At 37.1% G+C, this 24,920-nt stretch overlaps 1 protein-coding gene across 2 annotated transcripts; it reads left to right on the plus strand.

The window, feature by feature from the left end:
• Positions 1–404: 404 nt before the first annotated feature.
• ncoa7b (nuclear receptor coactivator 7b) lies at positions 405–24,644 on the plus strand. 2 transcript variants are annotated; one of them, XM_066676150.1, is made up of 16 exons: positions 405–742; positions 2,044–2,159; positions 6,497–6,681; positions 10,035–10,105; positions 10,882–10,989; positions 11,239–11,337; positions 12,086–12,211; positions 12,470–12,654; positions 14,612–15,414; positions 16,270–16,441; positions 18,579–18,726; positions 18,828–18,953; positions 20,046–20,198; positions 20,556–20,651; positions 22,326–22,399; positions 22,483–24,644. In XM_066676150.1, exons 2-16 carry the CDS (start codon positions 2,122–2,124, stop codon positions 22,616–22,618), a joined length of 2,520 nt encoding a protein of 839 aa, XP_066532247.1. In that variant the 5' UTR covers positions 405–742; positions 2,044–2,121; the 3' UTR covers positions 22,619–24,644. The 2 variants fall into 2 exon arrangements, with proteins under 2 accessions (XP_066532247.1, XP_066532248.1); XM_066676151.1 differs by having other exon boundaries at positions 14,645–15,414.
• The last annotated feature ends 276 nt before the right edge of the window (positions 24,645–24,920 follow it).

Raw genomic sequence — 24,920 nt, forward strand, 5'->3', positions numbered from 1 at the left:
TTTTGTTTGTTTGTTTTAGCTATTGTTTGAATTGATTTGGATTGAATACTACGTTGTTAGTTAAACAAGTTTTTAAAATATTATTTTTAGACCGGGAATCCACACCGAGTCGTGACTGAGAGCACAAATCATTTAGTCAACCGCTCACCCAGTCTTAGAGCTTCTATGAAATCGTGGTCAGATTGTTTACTATAAGAAGTGTGGTCCCATATATGTGTTTTCATTAAGTGTTTTGTATATTTGTAATAATATAAATATATATACTTAAATAAATTAACAAAAAAAGATTTGCCACTCTTACGGAAGTTCTTTTTCATACATTATGGTGGTTGTACATAATCTGGTTTGCAGTGATATTATGTAATGGGCTTTGCTAAGCTTGTGTAGAATGTGTTGAGGAAACGTCAGGGTAAGAGGTGGAGCATGGGCACTCGGGCCTATCAGCAAATCCTCATGTAAATAAATATTGTTGGGAAACCGTTTTGGTCGGCTACCGTTTATGGCTGCTAGAGACTGTTAGTTATTATGTGTGCGAACTTTAGTCCAGGCTGTAGTTTCTGTTTTGAAAGAGCACATTTCAGACGGCAAAAAAGCACGAAGAGGAACGACGGGTGGTGCTAAGCCAAAGGAAGGAACCGCCAGACGTTGCCAGATAACACTAATGTCTGAGGCGAGCTTCATGGACATGTTGTCGTTGATGGTGTTGTTGGCTGGACGTTAGAAGATGTAGCTAGATTTGCAGGTGAGTGTGGCATTATTGACTTTTTGTGTTGCTTGGCATGTTATTTAGCTAGGATATCCATCTAGCTAACAGATAATCGAAATACGTAACGTTACGTTAGCATCTAGATTAATCTCTGCTTTCATTTCCATTGAAAAAGCGTGTTGTTTAATTTTAAGCTATCTGGCTACCCTGAATCCATTGTCTGAAGCGTTAGACTAACGTTAACGTTTATAGTGCAAAGAAAGCCAGCATTAGGTCTCCTAACAACATTTTAACAGCTGCTCGTTATTAACTTTGTCGTCTTTCGTGAGCATTAGTAGATATATTTCAGAGACAAATTATGAGATGTTTAAGCTTGCTGCTAATGTTTTAGCTCCAATATAGTCTGGCGCTTTGAATATTTTATTGTAAACAGGTTAGAAAATGGTCTTACTCTATCTACAGACATGATACAGCAGACGTTTATGGAACTCAGCTCTGTTTGTAATCATTCCTGCTAATCAAACGTGGTGCAGTAGCATTACCACATATCATCACATACAATAATATGTCAATTTAAAGACTGTCCTTCATTTAATTTCCAGGTTTGTTCATAGAATACAATGAATTTTCCTCAGATAAAGAAAGTAAAAAGGTAGCCATCTAGCTTAGAAGCATCAGGATCTTGCTGTAAAATACAGACATTTTTGATTATGTAGTGCCTTTAACACAATTTCAGTTCTTTTCGAGAGTCTTTGCAGTTATTGAAGGAAACTTTTTTTTTTTTTTTTTTTTTTTTTTTTTTTGCACGTATCTACAGTTAAGTTCTAGAAACTGGTGGAATGTTCTGCATTTCATGATCCATGTAAATTCCAGTCCAATGCAGTGATGTTGAGGTATGGTTTAATGAGTGGTGGGTGGATTGTTCAGAAAAAAACAAAACAAACAAACAAAAAAAAAAAACTAACAGATTTCTTTTTATATCATTTTTATTTTTCAGTATATTTTCTTTACCAATTCTTGTGTAGGGGCGAACGGTCTTCTGGATGATTGGATAAACACTTGTGGTTTATTTATTTATTTGCTTTCTTTTTTTATGTTGCAAGGACGCAGTTTGGCTTTCTCTTAGCTCTGAAATATGCAAGCTATAAATGTGATCTACCATGTATTCCTGAAAAATCAGTACTGTTTTGGAAGAAGTATTATCTTTAGCAAATTAACTGTGTTTTCTATTATTCTGCACAATATTTTTGGGTGCAAAGTGTCGAGTAGATGGTATTAGACCAATGCTGTACTGGTATTGATGTTTACCATGATTTATTTCATATATTCTTTTGTAGGAAAAGGGGTCAGAAGGTCTGAACCAGGGACATAACGTTGTCTGCCTGTGTCTGTCTCCACTCCTAGTCTTCACCAAAATGGAGAAAAAAGAGAAAAGGCCTGGATATTTTGCAAGGTAAATAAGAGTCAATCAAAGACTGAAAGAAATGAGCAGCCATTGTAAGAAAAAAGTGCAAAAACCGAGCATAACACAGAGTTTTGTTAGCCACAACAGAGCTGAACCGTATGGTTGTGGATGTAAAATACCCTACAAAATCCTCATAGGGGGTTGGATTTTTATCCGGCCAACGAAGACACACCATGAGCTAGAAGATGGTGAGGTGATTTCAAGTTTGCTATTTATTCCCCTATTCCTTACTGGAGTGATGTCAACTGCATTACTGAAAGAGCTACAAAACTAAACAACTCAAGTTACTAATGAGTCTTTGTGGTAATTCAACCTTAAAAGATGCTGCACTTCTGAATGTAAACAACCAGTGTGAACTGCATTTTCTCATAATAGCAGGCATTCCCTTTAAAGTGACTTCCACCAATCAGAGACAGTGCTTAGCCATTATTATATAGCTTAAATATCCACTGTAACATCAATGTGCAACCAAGGTTAAACAAAGAAACTATGGAGAAAAAGGATATTTGAATTAGATTGTTTACATTTTAGCTTATGGTGACTTGCTAAGCAAGCTCACTGTGGAGTTAGCTGGTCATGTGATCTTTTCTCTAGCATAACATTTTTATGTGTGTTCTAACCTGTCATGAGGTTCATTATAAGCTTTTATGTTAAGTGTTTATTGGGAAGGAAAATGGGTCAGCTAAATGTGTAATGAAGTGATTTACTTGTCTTATTTCTTTGTTGTAGTATGACTTTCCAAGCAAATGTGAATATTGGATAGAGCTAAAATTCAGAGCACAGTCATAGTTATGCAATTCTTGTATATTTTTAAACGTTTCTTAGGATTTTACAAATGCCTGATATGTATAGATTACATTCTCCACTGAGCGTTTGCATTTTTGAAGAAGTATGCATGCTTTCCAGGCAATGCATTAAGCTGCATCATTCAAAAGGCTAACATGGGCTGCCAAGTCTTCACTGGTAAATTTTCATCTTAAGCTTGCTGTGGCTTGCTTTCCTTCCTATCATGCGCTTGCTCATGCTTCCATATCGCTTGTGCAAATGTGCTGTTCATCCACACCCAACTAATTGAAGCACAGAAAAGGGTGTAAGCAGAGTCATATTTGTACATCAGACCCACGGTAGCTTTGAGGGTAGCAGCAGCTGTGACAACAACAATAGCAGTGGGACATCAGTCAAAGACTCAATCAGCAGGGCCTGAAACAGTGCTGGCAACTAACGCTGTTAGTTCTGCAGTGGGAGTTTCCCAACTCACCAGTCTCTTTCTGAGGTTAAAAAGCTATTCTGAACATGGTACACTTGAGTGATGAGGTAGTTGTTGTGTGCCCTGCATTTAAATTCCCCATCTGGCTATCAGGTAAACCCCTAAAACTTCTTAATAATAATTCAAAACTTCTTCATATAATTTCCATGAAAAAAAAATCCCCTACAGCCTTGAAAGTGGCTTACATGTAACTATGAATATTAGGTCCCTGCCTCTATCTCCACCCATACTTCTGCCACTCACCTCCAGTTCGAGCTTAACCTGCAAGCCCTACTTCAAATTTGATGGATTGGTTCCTTGGGTTTTTGACAAATAAATCAGAAAACATGTCATTTTACAAACACAATAAATCCTCTATCCATTTAAAATCTTTCGTTTCAATATGAAAATGCTTTGACCACACACAGACATTTATTTCTGGTTCATGTAGAAGTATTGCTCTTCTGCTCATGCAGGTCAGTTTTGGAGTTTGATCTTTTCAGAGTTATATGAAGTACAGGCTACATTTAAAGCAACACTATGTAAGATTTAGTATTTATGCTCTTGGGGTCCCCCTACAGTTGCAGAGTGTAACTTACTGTACAGCACTCTAGTGAAATCAATCTGGCCACAGAGCCCCTCAGGTGAGTTACTCTTGGCCAGTCTGTCGCTTGATCACACTCTTGGTGTGTGTAAGATGTGTGCCAGAATTCTCACCTAAGGGCTCCAGAAGTTACATACTGCAGTTTCTACTGTGCTGAGCCTGAAGTAGCGAACACATAGGCTCTGCTCTCCCTGTTACAGGTCAGTGGAGTGTCACAGTAAAGTGACTATATAGTGCTACATAGTGTTGCTTTTAAAAGATAGTGTGAACATTAATGCATTCATTTTCTCTAACCATGTTATTGTGTTCAGGGTCACGGTGGGTTCGGTGCCTACTTGGCATCACTGGGTGTAAGGCAGGAACACACCCTGGATGGAGTACCATTTTATCACAGCGCATTCACTTGCACTCACATTTCAAAAGCCATCATGAAAGTGCTTCCCCCAAGGATTTAAGGCTACCCTGCTGCTTCTTTACGAGCATAGGCTAATGCAATGCCACAGATCAAATTATCCCAATTTGGGAGAATGCAAACTGCTATGGCTAGATCTAGTTTACACTCTGCACAGAAAGATGGACAGCCATGGTACCCACCCAGACAGGACCATTTTTAGCTATAAGTGGCATATACAGAACAGATTATTAAATCCCGTATTTTCTGACTTAAAAGTTTTTAGATTTGTTCTGTTTCAGTTTGTGGGGAGGTAGACACTGCTGATTAAACACATTATGCAAACAAAAATGCAAATGCATTGAACGTTTAATTTGTTTTAAATTTTATAACCTTTTTGAGCGATAGCTACATATACACCAATCAACCATAACATTATGACTTGTTTCTACACTCAGGGTCCATCCTCTCAGCTCCACTGAACTAACAGGAGCACTTTGTAGTTTTCTAATTACAGACTGTAGTCCATGTCTTGCTTTACATACTTTGTGTGCTCCCTTATACCTTTTTTTTTAATGGTCAGGACCTCCAAAGAGCAGGTATGATTTGGGGGGTAGATCATTCTCACCTCTGCAGTGATACTGACATGGTGGTGTGTTAGTGTGTGTTGCACTAATACGAGTGTTCAGACACAGCAGAGCTGCTCGAGTTTTTAAAGCTGCTTTGTGTCACTGCTGTACTGTCTCTGACTTTATATATACAAGGTGGACCAACAAGGTAGGTCTGACAAAATGGACAGTGAGTGGACACAGTGTCTAAAAACTCAAGGCAGTACTGCTGTTTCTGATCCTCAAGGTGTTTTGTTTTAAACAGCCAAATTTCAAAGCAGCCAAAGTTAGCTAATTAAATAATATAATTCAAATACAATATCTTGAATATGTGACGAGTATGGTGCGTTTCACTTATCAGTCTCAGAGTGTAGGTTTATTACATATTAATAGTTGAATTAAGAAATCACTGACCTAGAGCTGAACAATGTTGTTGAGTGGATGAAAATCAGATGTTGATATTTTAGATATTTCAGGGTGTATTGGTGTCTTTGTGTACATATCTGGAAAAAAATATATATCAGAAAAGTGAATTCTAAAACCGAGGGTTGCAAATTAAGTATGAGCTAAAATTAGTAAAATATTAATTTTATGTTTTAGTGCAGTTGTCTAACACAAAAACATTCACCACTTCAGGAATGCAGTAAATGCGTCAGCAAATAATTTCAGTTTCATTATCGCCAATTCTAAAATATGGTTAATTTAACAATAATAAATATATATTGAAACCAAACTGAGCCTATGATTTGAAATCACACATTCGATTTGAGCTCAGCTTTTTAGTTTTGGCAAGGCTAGCTCCCTTAACCTTGAGATCATGGGTGTATAATATTAAACATAAAGTTCTTATTTCTTATATTGCTCCAAGCCAGCAGGTGCTGTTGTTTGGTTTGCTTCTTTGAACTAAAGGAGAGCTTGCATTCCAAACACAGGATTTTCCCTGCAGGGCTGCTTCAGCTCAGCTGTGGAATGTTTTGCCACTAATGGAGCGTCTGTGCTGTTGGAGAGTGCATGCTGGACAGAGGCTGTCCAGCTGTATCGATTGACATCCCTTTCACTCCATTAGCTCATTTTGTCTCTCCTTTCTGTCTCCCTCCTTGCTCTACTAAACTTTAATATTTACATTCCCATACATATGATACAAAATGTCCATTATTTATTAATCTCATTTTCTGACTCATCTTATTTTCCCTTAAGCTAATTCTCCCCTCTGCACATAAACCCATCTGACCTGCACCACTCTTAAATGCAAGCTCAGCTCTCTTGGCTCTATGTGCCTCAGCTTGGCTTCCTTCTGAGCTGTGACATCAAACTGAAGAGAAACTGAATCCTATATGTTAATGGTTCACAATGTGTGAAAGAGGTGTAGTTGGTGTGTACACCACCCTGGATGCAGCAGAACATCTCTTTTCTGAGCTCACTTGTCATGACGTTTAAAATGGTGCATATTCTGTTACGTTGTGTCTTGAATCTCAGGTTGAGGAAGAGGCGACAACTGAAGGAGAGCCAATCGGAGAAAGCTGGGGCTGAGGAGAACCACTCAGATTCCGACTCAAAGGGACCAGTCATCTATGCGACGCCCCCCTCCCAACATTTTCCAGAGAAGAACCATGAACGAGAAAAGCCAAGAAAAACAGAGAGATCTCTTAGTGAAGGGTCAGGTAAGACGGCTTTGTTGCAGGTAGCTGTGAATGAGTTTCTCATGAAAATTTCAGAAGTGATAATGTTATACAGTGGCATCCAGTGGAAATCATTTGTATAAACTGTTAGATAACTGAAAGAGCATAGACCAAAGGGTAGCGGTATCAGTTTCATGTGTCTGTTTCATTTGTCATAAAAAATAGTTGTTTTTATAAGTGTATTTCAGAATAGACGTGTAATTAAAATGGGATTGGACATTTTGACTTATTTATTGATTTAAATACTTATTTATTAAAGTATGCAAATGTCTCATGAGAATAAATTCAGAATAATTCAAAGATTGAAGCCAAAATAAATCTGAGATTAGATTTGTAATATTAAGAATAAACGTAGAATATTTGCTACACGTATAAATGGCCAGGCACAACCATTTGGAGTGAAAATTAGTAACAATGAGCATTGTTTGCAATGAGCATCCTTGCTTTGACATCATTGTAGTGACCCTAAAACACCTATACTCTTATAACTCTTATACCTATAGCACTGGATGGAAAAAGTGGGAAGTTCAGAGCTATGCTATTGTACAAAATCCTCCATTAATAGCTACACAAACATAAAACCTCAGAAACAGAACAGACAATAATGAATGATGGTGGGTGACAGCGCAAGCATATTTTTAAAGGATGTTGCATAACTACTATATTTCATGTCCAGGCATCAAAAACATGCCAAGTATTTAATAATGAGTTTACAAAATTGGAAAGCTACGTTGTGTGTTTTAAAGCTTGCTTCGATGTGTAATCACATTATGTCTGTACTGTTAGTCCGTAAGATCTGTTTATAGTTGATATACAAAGTAATTAATAATGTATCCATTAAAACTGTTGGGGAATTCCAGTGACTATTTGAATTGCCAACATTTTATTTACTGCATTCCTCTATTTTTATTCGCACTGAATGGTTTAATACATCTTTTTTTTTTTTGTGTGCACAATGTTTGTTTGCACACAGCTGTAGAAGCCTATCACAGCCTTATACTGAACTGCACCACAGCAGGCCTCTGTACACAAACATGATCTGGAGCTGAGCTGGTCAGTTACAGGAACCTCATTTAGTGACTGCCACTGAAATGCTCACTGTATGGAAACTGTCGATAAGGGCTCTGTTATTCTGTTAGCCATATCTCCGCACTTTAGCTTTAGAAGAGGAAAATATAATTTAAAACAAACAGACAAAGGAAGTGCTTCAGTCTGTGTGTCATTGCTGAGCTGTTATGTCTTAACTAATCTGTCCCTCTTATGACAATAAGCAACACTGTTAACTGTCTGTTATTGACAGAAACTGTAATTAAATAATACTACAGTAGTTTAATTAAGAATATAATTTTAAATATGTATAAAACTTTTTGTTGCCTTTTGTTTCACTTCCTGTTTCAGTGTTTTCAAATGTGTAAGGATTTTTAAAGAAAATCATATTTGGCTGCAATTTAGTGATTTCTGGAAAATCTGTTATTAAAATGAAGTAAGGTTCCACAGAATGAAAAGAGAGATGTTAGAAATGTTAACTCCAACTTCCTTTCCACTGTTGTAGTAGTAATATCATTGAGCAACAAATTTTTTTTCCTCACAAACTGAAATAGTTGGAGCGTATTGTACTTTTTATGTTGAAGCTCCTTAGAAATTTCTATCAAGCATGGTTGTGAAAGAGATATTTCATTTAAAAATGTGTCAGACTTTGTGTGCAAACTTCAAAAATCTTCTAGCGCATGATATATAATTTTTTTTTTCTTCCCCTCCCTGCTCCTTCCCCCACATGTATTTGACCTCAGACAGCAGTAGGCCAACAATCTGCCAACATGATCGCCAACACGATCTCACACATGGTCCCAAGAGAAGTTTTAGAGAGGCTTAATTTTCCTTGGTACCGTTGTTCCATGTCCAGAATTCTGAGGAAATTAATCCTCATATATATTAATTACACATTAATACACGAGAGGGAGTGCTATAACGTGAGATATTGGTACTGGTGTGCTGCGGTCGAAGATCAATACAGTAATGCCAATATCTCACATTATAGCACAAACTTCAAGTGTGTTATTATTAGGTTTAAAATAAAGAAGACAGTGAAAACTTTGTTTGTTTGTTTGTTTCTCAACCTTCCGCGAGGCAAAATAGTTCCATTCTGTCACGCATTCATTTTTGGTCTTTCCAACGAACTTTGGATCTTTAACTTGTGCAATGTAAAACCCGTCTAAATCGGGACAGAAGCAGAGATAAACGCATGAAGTCAATAAAATGTTATAGTTTAACCATTGTTTACAGCGAATTCAGATCATAGTGATATATATCATACACTAAATGATGCCAAGTTCTCTCTGTTTAAGTTAAAAGTGAGTATTTCAGAGTATCACTCCAAAGCCGTGTTGCTGAGCTGGTGAACGAGAGCAGCGGAGAAAAACACGTGCCTCGATTCAAGATAAACACAGCCAGAGAAACCACATAGATGTAGAAAATAACTTTTTGCTTTGATTTGTAAACCAAAAAAAAAAAAAAAATACAGAGTCCACTGCGCCATAACTCTTCACTTTGTTTAAAATAAGGTGTGTGTGTGTGTGTGTGTGTGTGTGTGTGTGTGTGTGTGTGTGTGTGTGTGTGTGTGTGTGTGTGTGTGTGTGTGTGTGTGTGTGTGTGTGTGTGTGTGTGTGTGTGTGTGTGTGTGTGTGTGTGTGTGTGTGTGTGTGTGTGTGTGTGTGTGTGTGTGTGTGTGTGTGTGTGTGTGTGTGTGTATGCATGCACTAAGTAGTGTATTTGGAGTATTTTTATACTTGAATCTGCTTGCTGACATGCAAAATCTTGAGAGCATATTACTCTGGCTTTAAATTGTGTACACTGGTTCCCAGTACAGTATTGTATCTAGCACAAATTGCTTGGGGTGGTGTTTAAATCCAAAAGTCTTCTCCAGTGCATACTCTTCATTCCTCAAGCCTACGCTTGCTTGAGGTCACAACTTTTTAAGCTAAGCACCATTGGAAGTAAAGCATTTTGTGTGGGATCAAAGCTGTGAAATAGTTTTCCTGATGAACTGCAAACTTGTTTGTCTGTAGATGTTTTTGAAACCAGATTTAAAACTCCCCTTTTTAAACTAGCATATGGATGAAAGGATTTTCATTTATTTATTTATTTTTCTTTTATATTTGAATTTTATGTTTTGTATTCCTCTTTTCTTATTTATTGTACAGTGTCCTTGGAGGGTGCTTTTTAAATAAATAATTATTATTATCATTATGTCCCTCTGCCTTTTAACCAAACCCTTGTCAAATTTTGCCAAGCAGGTAAACTTGTATAAACATTTTTTTTCTTTCTTTTTTTTCTAGAGACTGACTGCAAAGCCAATGGCCAGGCCAAGAAAGAGAAAATAAAGCCTCCAGGCACTGTAGAGTACACAGTGAGTGAAGATTCCCTTTTAGACTGTGGCCTTCAAAACATGTTCTATACAAAGACAGACGAGACGTCTATTTTTGGATGTCTTTATGTAACTGTGTTTTAATTCATCCTTGATAAATGTGTAAGTATTTCAGAGAAGAACATTTTTCAGAGACAAAAAAACAGGGAAATGAGACAAAATTGTGGTAGGAAGCTGGGATGTAATTGTTCATGAAACAAAAACATGTAACACAGTACTTAGTTTGTCTGAGGTTTTATAAGTCGGAAAAGGGAGCATGGAATGAGAACAATGATTTTGTTGTTCAGGTCATTGCACAAATGATGTTTACCTACTGATATTGCGACACAGTTTGATTAAATATTGTCAAACACTATTTAAACAAATATCAAATCTGAGTTAAGTATGATTAATGTAATCATACTTTAATTTCTATTAATCCAGTGGTTCCCTAAAGGGGGTGGGGGTGCAGAGCTAGGGCAAACGAATGACATGCATAATGTAATCGCTGTTAATAATTCAAAGTGATTTGTCACATTATTGTGTAAGATTTGCAGTTATGTATAAAGTACAATGTTTGCAAATAAATTCCAGTGTGTAAAGACATGTATCAGTGTGTTGGAGTTGTGGGCTCCAATATCTGCGATATCTGTTGTTAATGTTCTTAGTTATTACATTTTAATATATCCCAGCTCAGACACATTTATTTATTATTTTCCCTTTTTATGTTGGAACAGAATTACTAGCTGTTATCACACGTGAAAATGTTTTGTCTACAGGTTGGCCCTAGTGACACACTGAACGGCATTTCACTGAAGTTCAATATCACCCCAAACAAACTTGTGCAGTTGAATCGTCTGTTTACTCGCAGTGTGGTCCCTGGACAGGTGGGTGCATGTAAGAATAAAAAACAGACTGTAGGCTCTTAACCTCTTGCTCCATCTCAGTTGTTTATTCTTTGAAGATTCCATTAGCATTCATTCATTATGTAAATTATTAATGTTATGTAACTCAATTGCCACTGGTTTCATTCTGGTTTATTAGCATCTTGATTTCTTTAACATGATGATATGATCAAAATCTTGCTGTGATGATTTGATGTCTTCCATGTATTTATTTATTTATTTAAAATGCAGGTACTTTTTGTTCCTGATATGGGCCAGTCAGAAACTGGCTCTCCAGACAACATTTCCTCTAATTCAGTCAGCACAGCACCATCACAGAAAGAGTTACAAGTAAGAGTTCACTCCATAAGAAGTTTCATATTATATATATATATATATATATATATATATATATATATATATATATATATATATATATATATTGTATTGTGCAAAGGTTTTAGGCACCAGAGACTGACATTTTGCTAAAAAAACAAACAAATAACGGCAAGCATTAGAATAAGAACAAATAACATTGTTCCAGTGAGTGTGACCTTCTGTGTGTGAATGTGTTTAACTTTTTCCAAATCTCTCCTCGTGGAGTCCGTTTTATTTGAGGTTACCATCCAATACCTACTTTTACAGGTTAATAAATAATGATTTTAAATACTGTGCTCTCTTGATTTAACAGATTCATGCGATCAAGGAGAATCTGAACAAAACATTATTCTTCAAACTCACTCTCACCTACTACTTTATAGAAATTATATTTCTTATTTGTATCATATTATTTTTTGGTATTTACTGCGATTGTATATAACTTTATACAAGCACCACACTTACTGAGAAGGCATTAGTTTAAATATATATTATTATATTAGGTGCCTAAGACTTCTGCACAGTACAGTACTTTGAATTGGTTTTGTATGAAAGGTGCTCTATAAATAAACTTGCCTTGCCTTGTATATATGTGTTTTTTTTTTAAACTTATTACCTGTGTGGTTGTTTTATAAGTTTTCCCAGCAGGATTTTCAACATTCTTTACTTTTGATATCTTAAGATTTAGCAGAAATTAGCGTCCATGCTCTTGGTTTTGTAGGATGGCAAATCAAGTGGCAGGTCTGGGACATACCGGCACCGGGAGCTCTCCCCACCTTCTGAGGATGAGAGTCCAGTTACTGTCAAATTCCTTAAGATGAGCTGCAAGTACTTCACTGATGGCATGGTGAGAGGCCAGAGTATAGCAAAATTGTGAACTTGTAGTGCCACATTTGTTAAAAAAGAAAAAAAAACACCCAGAATAAAGTGATAGTGGTTGAGGACTAAGTATGCCCCAGTTTTGTGGGGAACATGAACATGTACTGACCATATCCACAATGTGGTAAGAAAATAAAATTGCTATGATTATGATAAAACTGATCAGAAATACATTACAGTTTTGTTATAATACCCACCTCTAATTTATTTACATTTATCTCAACAGGGAGTAGTGGGTGGCGTAATGATTGTGACACCAAACAACATCATGTTTGACCCACACAAGTCTGATCCTCTAGTGATTGAGCACGGCTGTGAGGAGTATGGCCTCATCTGCCCAATGGAAGAGGTGCTCTCAGTGGCTCTGTATGATGACGTGTCCCGCATGAAGCTCAAAGATACACTGCCATCGTAAGCAGCGACAGCTTCTTTGACCCTTTTTGCCTACTTATTTGCCTGCTCCCTTTTTTGCCTACTGTTACTCCACCCTATTATTGCATGCACTACAGTCTTTGTCAGGCACTATTTCAACAGACACTTCAGGCATGAGCAATATGCACATTTCAGGCTTTCCTATTTCGGTTGCCTTACCAATTGCTTTAATCTGATTTGGGAGGAAGGAATGCATCATGATATTGGTGCCTGCAGAAATGTACTTAAAATATATAGGCATGGGATCAATTTTTAGATTGATATTTGGTGTATTTTTTACTCCAACAGTAGAATATTTGGGTGATTCTGGACAATATATTTCCGTATAATTCTGAATCATCTGTTTCTAATTTCTGCATTTTATGAAATCTGCATAAGCAAATACATATACATGAAAATGTGATATCTGTGTATCTCTAACTTATTTCTATTTCCCTCCTTTGTTGCTGGATGATCAGTAGATTGCAGTTATACATGCATCTTACAATGAAATGTGTTTTTTATTGTTTTATATTCGTATTTTTTTGTTGTCATTAACATCATCATCATAATCCATTTTTGCTTTATTAAAGGGGACATATTATAAAAAGAAATATGTTTAAAATCACATTTTAAGTGCAGTGGGAATCAGGACCACAAACTGTGAAATAAAACAACCTAGTCAGTTATTTGTGATCGGAAAACAAATCTGAAAACGAGCAATAAAATGAGTTTTGTAAATTATGTCCTGTTTAAGCCCAATTTATACTTTGGCATCAAACCTACGCTGTAGGCAATGCAACAATGCTAACCCTACACTAAAGCCCGACACACACCTCTCCAGAAATGTTACCAAGCATCGCATCGAAGCAGACCGCAATGACTGTGATTGGTCAGTAGTCGAACGGACGTTGTTTATGTTGAGCCAAAGTAGCACAGGAAAAAGAACTCCTTTTCTTCACACTACAGAGACTGCAGACAGCAGCAAATTCATAGCGAGAGATTTCCTCAGACATGGTGTGGGTTTCGGGAATTAATAAAAATGTTGAACAAAGGAAAAATACAGACGTCTCCAGGGAAATTTCAATGAGACGTGGGGAAAAAGAGCTGGCTTTGTGTTTGATTTTTTCCTGGCATCTTATGTAAACTATGCTCTATCCCAAACAACAACCTACTCCCTAAATAGTGGACTTTAAAATTTGATGAATAATTGTACTACACCACTGCATTGTGTCCTATGTACAATAGAGGAAGATGTTTGAGATTCAGCCCTAATGTTGTGGCAGTGTAATTGCAAAGCAACGCAAATACCAACACAGAAATATAAACGCTCACAACAGCGTATGGCTCTTGTATAGCATACAGTGTAGGCTCTGCGTCGAGTCAGTGCTAACGTATAAATTGGCCTTTAGAAAGCAGGCATTTCAGAATTGTCACAGAGCAACGGACCCATGTGAGCCTCTCCAGTCACATAACTGGATCTGCATTTAAGTGAGAGTGCAAAGAGGAGGTTAATTAGAACAAAACAAATACAGAGTGCATAGAAAAAAGGTAGTGATTAAATATGGCAAAAATGAGAACAGAAAGAAAGAGAACAAAGTGAAAGTGACTAAAATCCAGCTTTTCTTCTCATGCCTCTGATTTGCTTTCACATTTGGGAGTATACAGAAGCTGAAACCAGTTGTTCTGAGACAGGGAAAAAAATTATGTGGTGTTTGATCTTTCTGGTATTTTGATCAAAACATGTCAAAGATATTTCATTAAGACCTCAAAGAACTGTGTTAACTTGTGGAAAAAGTTGTATAATATGTACCCTTTATGTTTTTTATTAATTCTAAGTTCATAATTTGGTTGTCCTGAGTTTGTCCTTCATTTTTAAGTTATCTTTTTTTTTTGGTTTGTTTCTCTCTTTAATTTTTCCATCATCCTCACATGGTGCCAACTGTTTCCACGGTAGCGACAAACCTCAGGATCTGTGTCCATTATACAGGCCAGGTGAGTGGGTGGAACTTCCATCCGAACATGACCTGAACCCGTTCAGCCGCTATGAAGCTCTTGGGCAACCTAACCGTCCAATCATATTAGATGACATGGAGACGGCGGTTTCTGAAACAGCGGAGTGCCACCCTGCTGACAAGTCTCCGTCCGATGAAGGATTTACTGAGCTGGAGCTCCTGCAAAATGATTCTGGAACAGAAAATGGCAATGCAGACACATCTCAAAACAGACCTGAGACTGCCGACACTACATGCTTCAGCCTAGCATCGTTACAGGAGGAGAGTGACACTGAGGAGGCAAAGAGGAGTGAAATAATCAACTCTGGCAAAACATTAGAGGCAGTGGGGTCATGTGACAGTGCCCAGGAAGAGGAGGATGAAGGACTTCATAATCGTTCAACAGATGAAAACATGGAGATGGCATTAGATGGGAGCAAACCCACCACATTACATGCTGGAAGAATACCTAGTGAAAATGGACACAGGAATACAGATATGATGAAAAATACAAATAACATTGAGGTTCAGATTCCTGCTCTTAAATCTCAGATGGAAGTAGCAGCTGGGGATGCCATAACGGTAAACCCTGGCACTATCAGAGGGGAGAATGGTATTTCTTCTGGACCAAGCCATGAAGAGGACAAGGAGACAATCAAAGGGCCAAATTCAGAGGAAGAGCTTACAAAAAGAGAGAAAGAAAGACAAGCCAGTGAAGCAGAGATGAAGTCATGGCTGCTAAAAAGGATGCAAGGACCAATCGAAGGTAAGAATGTATGACAACCGACCTATACACTGAACGATCACTGGATTAGGAACACCTTGTATCTACAGTCATTGTTCTTTTTTTTTTTTTTCAGCTCCACTGACCATACAGGAGCACTTTGTAGTCCTACAATTACACACTGCAGTCAATCTGTTTGTCTGTATACTTTCCTATCCCCATTTCACCCTATGTTTTAACTCCCATAGGTCCATTACAGAGTAGGTATGATTTGGGTGGTAGATCATACTCATCACTCATCACTGCGCCGCTGTGTTAGTGTGTGTTGAGCTAGTGGGATTTGGATCAGATACAGCAGGAATGCTAGAGTTTTTACAGCCCACAGTGTCACTGCTAGATGAGAATAGACCACCAACCAAAAATATCCATCTGAAACCATCCTGTGTGCGGTGTCTTGTGTCCACTGATGAAGGACTAGTGGACGACCAACACAAACTGTGCAGTGACAGATGTGCTACTGTCTCTGACTTTACATCTACAAAGTGGACCAACAGAGTGGACATAAACTCGAGCAGCACTGCTTTGTCTGATCCACTCATACCAGCACAAAACACATTAACACATCATACCTCTATGGTGGTCCTGTGAAGGTCTTGACCATTGAATTGCAGGGTGAAATGAAGATAAGAAATAGATGATCTAATTAATTCACATAGAAAAAAAATATGATTTATCTTAATAACATTGCATGCACAATACTCTGATATAGTCTGTTGAGTAGGAACTATTTTGGGTTTTACTTGACCTGAACTAAATACAGAGTAATATGCATGCAGCATACTATAAAAGTGAATTTAGGATGGGTCAGAAGTAGCATTGTGTATGTCCTCTTTGCAGATATGCTACTCTCCACAGAGGAGAAGAGCAAGAGTCCTCCCATGTTTCTCTGCTTTAGAGTTGGGAAGCCCATGAGGAAATCATTTGCTACTGGCCGGACCTCCAGTCCTGCCCACTCGTTTGGAGGCCAGGGAAAGCAGTCTGAGTACTGGTTTGCAGTACCACAAGAAAGGTATGTGTTGTTTGGTTGTTGTTGTTTTTTTTTAAATTAATTTAATGTATGTGTTACAGGTGATACAAAATGATGTTTAAATAGTTTTATTGCTTTTTCAACCTGTAGAATTAAAGAATAAGTATGGATCCGTGACCCATTTATTCGTATCACAATTTTTAAACTGATTTTTGTTCTTCTGTGTCAGTCAGTAGAGAGGAGCTCAGGCTGCATCCCATATAGTGCTATACTCCCTACATAGCAGTGGTGGACAGTAACGAAATAAATATAATTTGTTACTGTACTTAAGTATTTTTTTTGTGTGTGTTTGGGTGATTTTTTACTTCAACTCCACTATGTTTCAAAGTCAAATATCTTACTTTGTACTCCACTACATTATGAAAATCTGCTGTTCCTTTTGGTTTGTGTGAATAAAGCCATAACGTGAACAAATCTCCCGGCTCCGGACAGCTCTCCCCACGACACACAGTGACACTGTTGCTAGGAGACAAAAGAACAGAGTCGCCGTGCTAAAACAAGTAAAAATGTTTCTCTAAAACCAATAATACCAAATGCAGAATTGTTTTTTAATCAACCGCTGTGTGAATTTCAGACTGTAAGTAAACACTTTCAGTTCTTAGAACCATTATGAATAAACAAAATGATTTGTACCGTTTAGTATTTGGCTGTATTTGAGTCATCAGTAACTACAGTTCATTAATATACAGATCTGAAGATTTCATAGATTACTCACTGTGGATCAGATTCAGTTATATTAAACACATTACGTGAAGCAAGGTCAAAACCAGAAGAAATCTAAAACCCAAAAAATCAGTACAGGGAGATGAGTCCAAAAGACAAAAAAGAGTATCAGGTAAAAAGTTACCTGTTTAAGAAACAGGTGACTCAGAATTGCAGAAATAGCTCAAACTATACTCTGCACCTATGTAACAGAGCTTAAAGGAACATTATGTAATATTTATACCTTAAAATTACAGCTTCAAAATCATTGTAATACATCTCTTACCTGTAATGGGTAGAATTGAGCCTCTCTTGTTGCTACACTCGGCTCATCACTACAGAAACTGCACTATGTAACTTTTGGAGGAGGGTAGGAAACCACCCCTTACCTTCCCCTCTATACCAATTTCAGTACAGTGCTGTAAAGGTTAACTGCAGTAGGGGGAGCCCCAGGAGCAGAAAAAAACACCCAAATCTAGAAAATAAAAACCCAAATTCTGTGTTCCTAAATGAGTAAATAGGTGTCCTATGCCATTGTAAAAGTTTATACTTGTACGTTGGCGTCTGTATCGCTCTGCAGTTACACCACCAAACCACTAGGGCTGAATTTCAAACATCTTCAACCCTGTGTTGTGGTGTAGTGACATTGTTTTTACAAATCTTTAAGGTAAACTATTTGGGCAGAGGTCACTAATAGGCGGACTGTTTGGATGATATCCAATGCGGACCCAAACCAATAAACTACTGAGCACGATTAGTCAACAGCAAAAAAAAAGGGCTACATTGGGGGGAAAAAAAAACAAAAAAAAAACAATGCTTTTGAAAAAGGTGCATTCTAAAAGTCCTTAAACCAGGAATGGACCAAGACATGTATGTTTATTATTTTCATTCTTATTTACTTCTGCTATAATTATGCACCTTTTTCAAAAGCATTGTTATTTTTTGTTTGTTTTTTTAAGTTTTATAAATAATTCAGTTCAGCATTTAAAACAATACATATTGTTCAGATATATTGAACAATATTTGTAATTTGTTTTGTCTTTCAGTTGTTCATGACATAACATGCTGATAGAACTACTAGGCTACTTCAGTAGACAGGATATGGAACTGAATCATAGCACAAGTTAGAAATTATGACGGTCCAGACCTTGGCTGAAGAAATTTCCTCTAGCTGGACCTTACTAAATTCTTACTTATTAGACAAATCTGTTTATCTTTCCCATCTGTTTATATTAGTGCTTTGAAACCAGACAATCAGGCCCCAGTGTGGAGCCCATGCCAAAAAAAATAATTATATGACTGCAACCCATGGATAGGACAAAATTGTTTGTCTGTTTAACTGAGCTGTTCTCCCTTATTTTTATTTATTTATTTTTAACATGTGTGTGTGGTGTTTTTTTGTTTTGTTTTTTAATAGAGTGGACCACCTTTACTCATTCTTCATTCAGTGGTCCCCTGATGCATATGGAAAAGATGCACAGGAGCAGGGCTTTGTGGTTGTAGAGAAAGATGAACTCAACATGATCGACAACTTCTTCAGTGACCCAGTTCCAAGAAGCTGGGAGGTGAATGGCTTTACATGATTTGTATGTGCTGTATGAGGTTGCCTCTGTTTTTAAATATTCAGTCATATATTAAATATTAAGCTTGTGAAATATGCCCTCAGATTATCACCATCAATGAAGCAAAGAGAAGGCAGAGCTTTGGTAGTTTTGAGGTAAATGAGCCCTTAGACATTCTGCCTATCCTGTTGGACCCCAGCAAACTACTTGAGGATACACACATTGAGAAGGTTCGTGACAGCAAACCATTCATCTTACTCTTAACTTTTAGCCTTTTAATTTATAGTGTTTTAAGGGCCAATTTCCTAGATCAAGCTCAAGTCTATGTCTGGATTAATAAGTATAACTTTTGCTTGCTTCCACTGGGTTTATATGTACGATTTTGTTTGCAGAAAACTTAGGACCCTGTGCAAAAGTAAATTAAAACATAAAGCAATGATGTATAAATTAGTTAAAAATAGTACAAAGACAAAATGCTGAAACTGAGAAATTATTTGCATTTGAAGTGTACAGGGGGTCCTCGATTTACGACGTTGATCCATTCCTACGTCGTGTCGTAAACCGATTTTCGGTGTAAGTCAGAACATACATACATACTGTACGTAAATAACATACTGTAAGCACTTCTCCTATCCTAACACCTATCCTCCTCGGTCCCGAGCCGCGTAACCGTGTATTCTTCCGCCGTGCACACCAAACATGAAGTTTGCGTTACGACGTTTACGACGCAAAACCACTTAAGTCGAAACAAGGCTTTATACAGTAAATGGGAGATGTGTCGTAACCACGAAACATCGTAACTCGGGACTGACGTAACCCGAGGACCTCCTGTTTTTTAAAGAAACACATTTTACACACATGTTTTAATATTTATTTATGCATTGAAATGTAAATATTTTCCATATTTTCTTGCTTGGTATAGGATTTCAGCTGCTCAAGAAATTGAGATCTCCTCCGCCACATTTTTCATTTCAGAATGTGCCAATTATTTTCAGTGGGAAATACATAAGAACTGCAGGCATGCCATTTTTAGCACACAAACTCTTACTCTGGAGCCAATCTGTTGTAATAACATATAGAGATTTCTCTGGATTCGCTGAATGATTCCGTTATGTTTTTACAGTAGAAAATGAAATCCCCAGATTGTTGCTGGCATCATATCTAAAATGGCAGTATATATTTTATCAAAACACTTTAACATATCTCAATCTCAACACACACACCCAGTGCAAATATTACTTCAAAAGAAAAACATTTATGGCTCAGCTAAAGAATAAGCTGTAGGTATTAATTACCTAGTAACTCTCCTGTGATCTCTACAGCTGGCTGCTCGGCTTCCAGCCCGTGTTCAGGGATATCCGTGGCGGCTGGCCTACAGCACAGTGGTGCATGGAACCAGCCTTAAGACACTGTACAGAAATCTGGGGAATGTGGACTGCCCTGTGCTGCTGGTCATCAAAGATATGGACAACCAGGTATATATACACACACACAATGTCTGTAGCAAAATTTCTACTGATTGATAGTAACCAAGATACGTATTTGAGGTAGGTAGGGAATAATGGATTCTTTATTTTAATCAAAACATCACATTTCATGAATCAGTTTAAGAACTATGCTATATTGCAACATAACATTACAACTGTTAAGCTACCAGGACATATAGGACAATCAAAAATTTGAATGCATTGAGCATTATTTTATAATCATCTATTTAGCCTCCTGAATCAAAATAGATTCCCATAACTAGTATTTGATACATTACAAATGCACAAATAATGCAGTTAGTATGTCATAGTTAAACGTAATGGCTGGTTTTGTTATTTTTGCAGGTTTTTGGAGCATTTTCCACTCACCCATTCAGAGTTAGTGAGCACTACTATGGCACAGGAGAGACTTTCCTCTACACTTTCAGCCCTGAAATTAAGGTCAGGCTACAACTTTTTGCTTGATTGTATTTAGACTCTTTATTTAGTAGGGTGAATTCTTCTCTGCTTCTGCCAGTCAATTCATCTAGTTGTCCTTGCTCACTCACGTTGATTGAGTCGTTTACAAAATTTAGAGTATGTTAACCGATATTTGTTTTACTTTTTGACAAATAAACAAATATCAGGTATAACAGGGAACATTGCATATTGGATGAATGTTTTCCAGTTCTTTTCATATCATCATACCATCTCAAAATAATAACATGGTATATGGTTTTACCATTGTGTGTGTTGGGGGTTGTTTGTTTAAAGCACAAAGCCGAGTGTAGGGTCTTCAGAGTGTTTTTGTCTGTCAGACACTCTTCATCTTTCCTTTACACAAACTTAGTGCTAAAGTTACAAATTAAAGAAGAACTAGGCAAGATTCAAGATCCAAAACATTTAGCTGTAAAGTAGACAAACTATGTTAGCAATTGAACAGTTTCAAGCCCCCTCCCAACATTGCCATGAGCACAATGTACTGCTCTAGAATATATGGTGGCCATTAGTGTTGAAATGAAGCTTGCAAGCACCAAGATTTCACTTTCAAATAAATAATTAAGGCTGTTTATTAACCTTTAGCAAGCTAATATCCTCTGTTTGTATAGTCTAAAAAAATGCAAACAATGACAGCACAGAATACATTTCTAATTTCCAAAGATTAGTTTCCATCCTGCATGCTCAATACACATTGAGCATCTAATATTTATTTAAAGATAAATTTGCCTAAAGAGACATTATTTGCACGGGAACACGTGGATCAGACACTGGTGTGTCTAATAAATTGGAGAGTGAATGGACACCCTGTTTAACTCCGTCAGTAAACTTGATGATCCTTATTGGAGACGTCTGAGACAGAAGCTCATCTGTTGCTGCACAGTTTGTGTTGGCTGTTCTCTAGTCCTTCAACAGTGGACACAGGATGCTGTTGGCTGGAAGTTTGCATGCTTTAAAAACTCTAGCAGGCCTGCTGTGACTGATCCACTCATACCAGTACAACACAAACTAATGCACCACCACCACATTAGTGTCTCTGCAGCGCTGAGAATGATCCACCACCAAAATCATACCTAACGTGCTGCCAATAAACCTAATTAAACTTTACCAGTATTTTGCTGTCCCTCTCCCAAATTATTTTTTTTCTGGCATCAAATCCAAAACCAAAGTGTATCTTTCAAAGCACAAAATTCATAGGTTTCAATATTTATGTTGACTTTATACTTTTTTCAAATAAAAATGATTTGGTTTTAAATGATTTAGATGTCTATAATCTATATCATTCTGTTTTTATTTAAACCCCAGCCTTTTTTGGAAACTGGGTAGTTGACAAAACCAGAATGTTTGCTATTAAATATACATTTTGAAAAAAAAAAAAAATAATAAATAAATAATAATAAAAAAAATATATATATATATATATATATATATATATATATATATATATATATATATATATATATATATAAAAAGCTGAGTGAAAATGCTCCAAGTGTGATGTTTCCATAATTTTGCCAGAAATGGCAGATTCCAGGCTCATAAAACTGTCAATGCAGTGAATAAAATATGTTAATACTTTTTATTACATTGTAATTTTTGATGCCTACTGAATATTAATGTAGATGTTTATTTTGAAAGGTGTTTCGATGGACTGGTGAGAACTCCTATTTTGTGAAAGGGAACTTGGACTCTCTACAGATAGGGGGTGGTGGGTAAGTATAAAATGCGTATTAGGTCGATCGACATGGTAAATTGGAACCTTGGTTCCATTTAATCTCCCACTGTGTCTTGCTAGGGGTCACCTCGCCTTGTGGCTCGACGCTGATTTGTATCACGGCACCACTTCCAAATGCTGCACCTTCAACAACCAACTGTTGTCGTCACAGGAGGACTTTACTGTTCAAAACCTAGAGGTCTGGGTCTTTGAGTGAGCTGCTCCCCACTCATGCTCAAACACACATGAATATACACATACATCCACATAATGTGAGAAGTATATAAACGCTTACATCCAGCTCGTGGCATGTAATTTAATCAGTGCAATACATGCTCTATGTAACACCTTTATCTGGATATAGGTTGCTGTATGGATTTATATTGTTCCAGGTTGGTTTCACCCAAAAGCACTAGATCTGACACCTAACTGTTAATTGTCCAAGTTTACCAGGGAGTAACCTTATGTTTTGCTGTGTTAAACCAGGCTGTATTTGACTGCTTTACATATTAAGGCCTGGCCTAAGCTGCTGTTTTGTGTTGGTCTGAGCTTGTTTAGACTTGGAATAGTAAGAGAGAAGCGTGGTTTCTGTCTGTGCCTCACTCAGACTGCCTTAAAGTCACACACCTCCCACACTTACCCCAGCATGCAATAGTGTACACACATGCTCTGCAGTAATATAACCACTACTTATAAAGATGTGACAGCAGAAGCTTTGTGTATCATACTGTGGATCAAGTCGAATTTATACATGACTTTTGGGCGAAATCCTGTGGTTTAGCCAATCAGGGTTAATGCTGATGTTTACAGGGAAGGGAGAAGAGGCCAGTGAAGCAGGAAATTGTTTTTTGCTCTTTTGTTCTGACAATGGCTAATATGGGTGCCATCCATATGAAACACATTCCATTGACAAAAGGGAAGCAAGAAAACCATTGTCTCTGACCAAAGTGTTTTATTTACACGGTTTTCATGTAAAATTCGTTTTATAGTGTGTTTACTTTTTTTTATGTTTTTGAAATGAAATGTTTTTTTTATTCGATGTTCAACATAATCCCTATATGTGAGAATTATGTTCACGTTTGGTTTTGTAAGTTCTTGTGATTTCGTTCAAGGGCCTTATGTAAATGCGCAACTAGGAAGTGACAGCACTTAGTGGAATTAATGTCAGTATTATGTTGTGCCACAGTTAACACTGCTCCCTGTTTCAGTGTGGTAGGATTAGAGATCTTCCACATATATGTTTCATACAGAAATATAGCATCTAGGTGTCTAATATTTCTGGAAGGGTGTCAAAGAATACGATGAAAAGATCTCTGACGTATAAAAGACAGCCAAAGTACAGTTAGAACTATTCCACTCATATGGCTTCTGGTCCTCGTTCATGTTTAGTAGGGCTGCACAGTGTGGGCCAAATAAGGGTTCTGATTATATTGCTACATATGGCTATTACAGCATGCCTCAAAATCTAATTTAAGAAAAAGGAACAAAAACACACACACCTCAGAAAAAACTTGACTTAAAGTAAAATGATCTGTCGTATTAAGTTTGGAAAATCAAGGGATTCATACGTTCAACCAAACATTTTATAAACTACCAAGGCTCAATTTGCATTGTGCAAACAGTGACATCAAAGCATTCAGTTGAACAGTTTAGCAATAGCAATTAAGAAACAATTTATTGTGCAGCCCGATGGCTAGTTTATTAGCCTTTTAGTAAAGTTATGTTTAATTGATATGACATCAAAGGCTCAAAAAGGAGTACTACTTGTTTAAATACCTGTGAATTACGGAAGATGAATGTAAGAAGCACTATTACATCACCTGGTGTGACTCTTATAATGTTAATACTGTTGATTGTGTGCAGTTAGGAAGCGAAAACTAACATTTTGGAATGAAATGTTGTGGAGTCTGTATCATTTGGTTTTACTGGTAATGTGAAGGAGGGATTCGGTGTGAAATTTGAAATGATGCAGCTCTTTAAGAAATGGATGTTGAAAGGGAGAGTCTTTCTCACTTGGTTCATGGTTGTGTGTTTTTTCTCATACCTAGAAAAATGTCTTTTTCATGGTTAGCAAAGCTTGTCTGTGTGCTTCATTCCTATCTGTCCTTCATTAAATATGACTAACCTTCCGTTTCATAGCGACGGGTCAGTTCATTTCACTACTGGACAGCAATGTGTGCACTAACTTCCTTCTGGCCTATCTTAAACAGCCCTCTATATGTTTAAAAGCCCCATATATAGGGGAAATGGTCTACAATTTCACTTTAAATGGTCCAAGGAGTGTTTCTGTTCAGCTCTTTGATTCTGACACACGTCCTACTATATGTAATATCACCATTGTATATTCTATTTATTGTTATGTTGAAGTAAAATAAAGTAATGATGCAACATGATCATTTGAAATTGTAGTTGTTTAAGCTTTATTTGTTGGTAGAAATCCAAAGTAATGCTTAAAATTATACTCAATTATTCTCTACATCACAAAAATGGTCAATACAAGCCTAAGTCATCTAAGAACA

Source organism: Hoplias malabaricus, chromosome 7 (genome assembly GCF_029633855.1).
Source record: "Hoplias malabaricus isolate fHopMal1 chromosome 7, fHopMal1.hap1, whole genome shotgun sequence".
Taxonomy (NCBI): Eukaryota; Metazoa; Chordata; class Actinopteri; order Characiformes; family Erythrinidae; genus Hoplias; species Hoplias malabaricus.

Coding starts and splice junctions, on each gene's coding strand:
- ncoa7b (XM_066676150.1), top strand. CDS start 2,122: ATGGAGAAAAAAGAGAAAAGGCCTGGATATTTTGCAAG. Junction 10,990..11,238: donor GCAGTGTGGTCCCTGGACAG/GTGGGTGCATGT, acceptor TTTAAAATGCAG/GTACTTTTTGTTCCTGATAT. Junction 16,442..18,578: donor TTTGCAGTACCACAAGAAAG/GTATGTGTTGTT, acceptor GTTTTTTAATAG/AGTGGACCACCTTTACTCAT.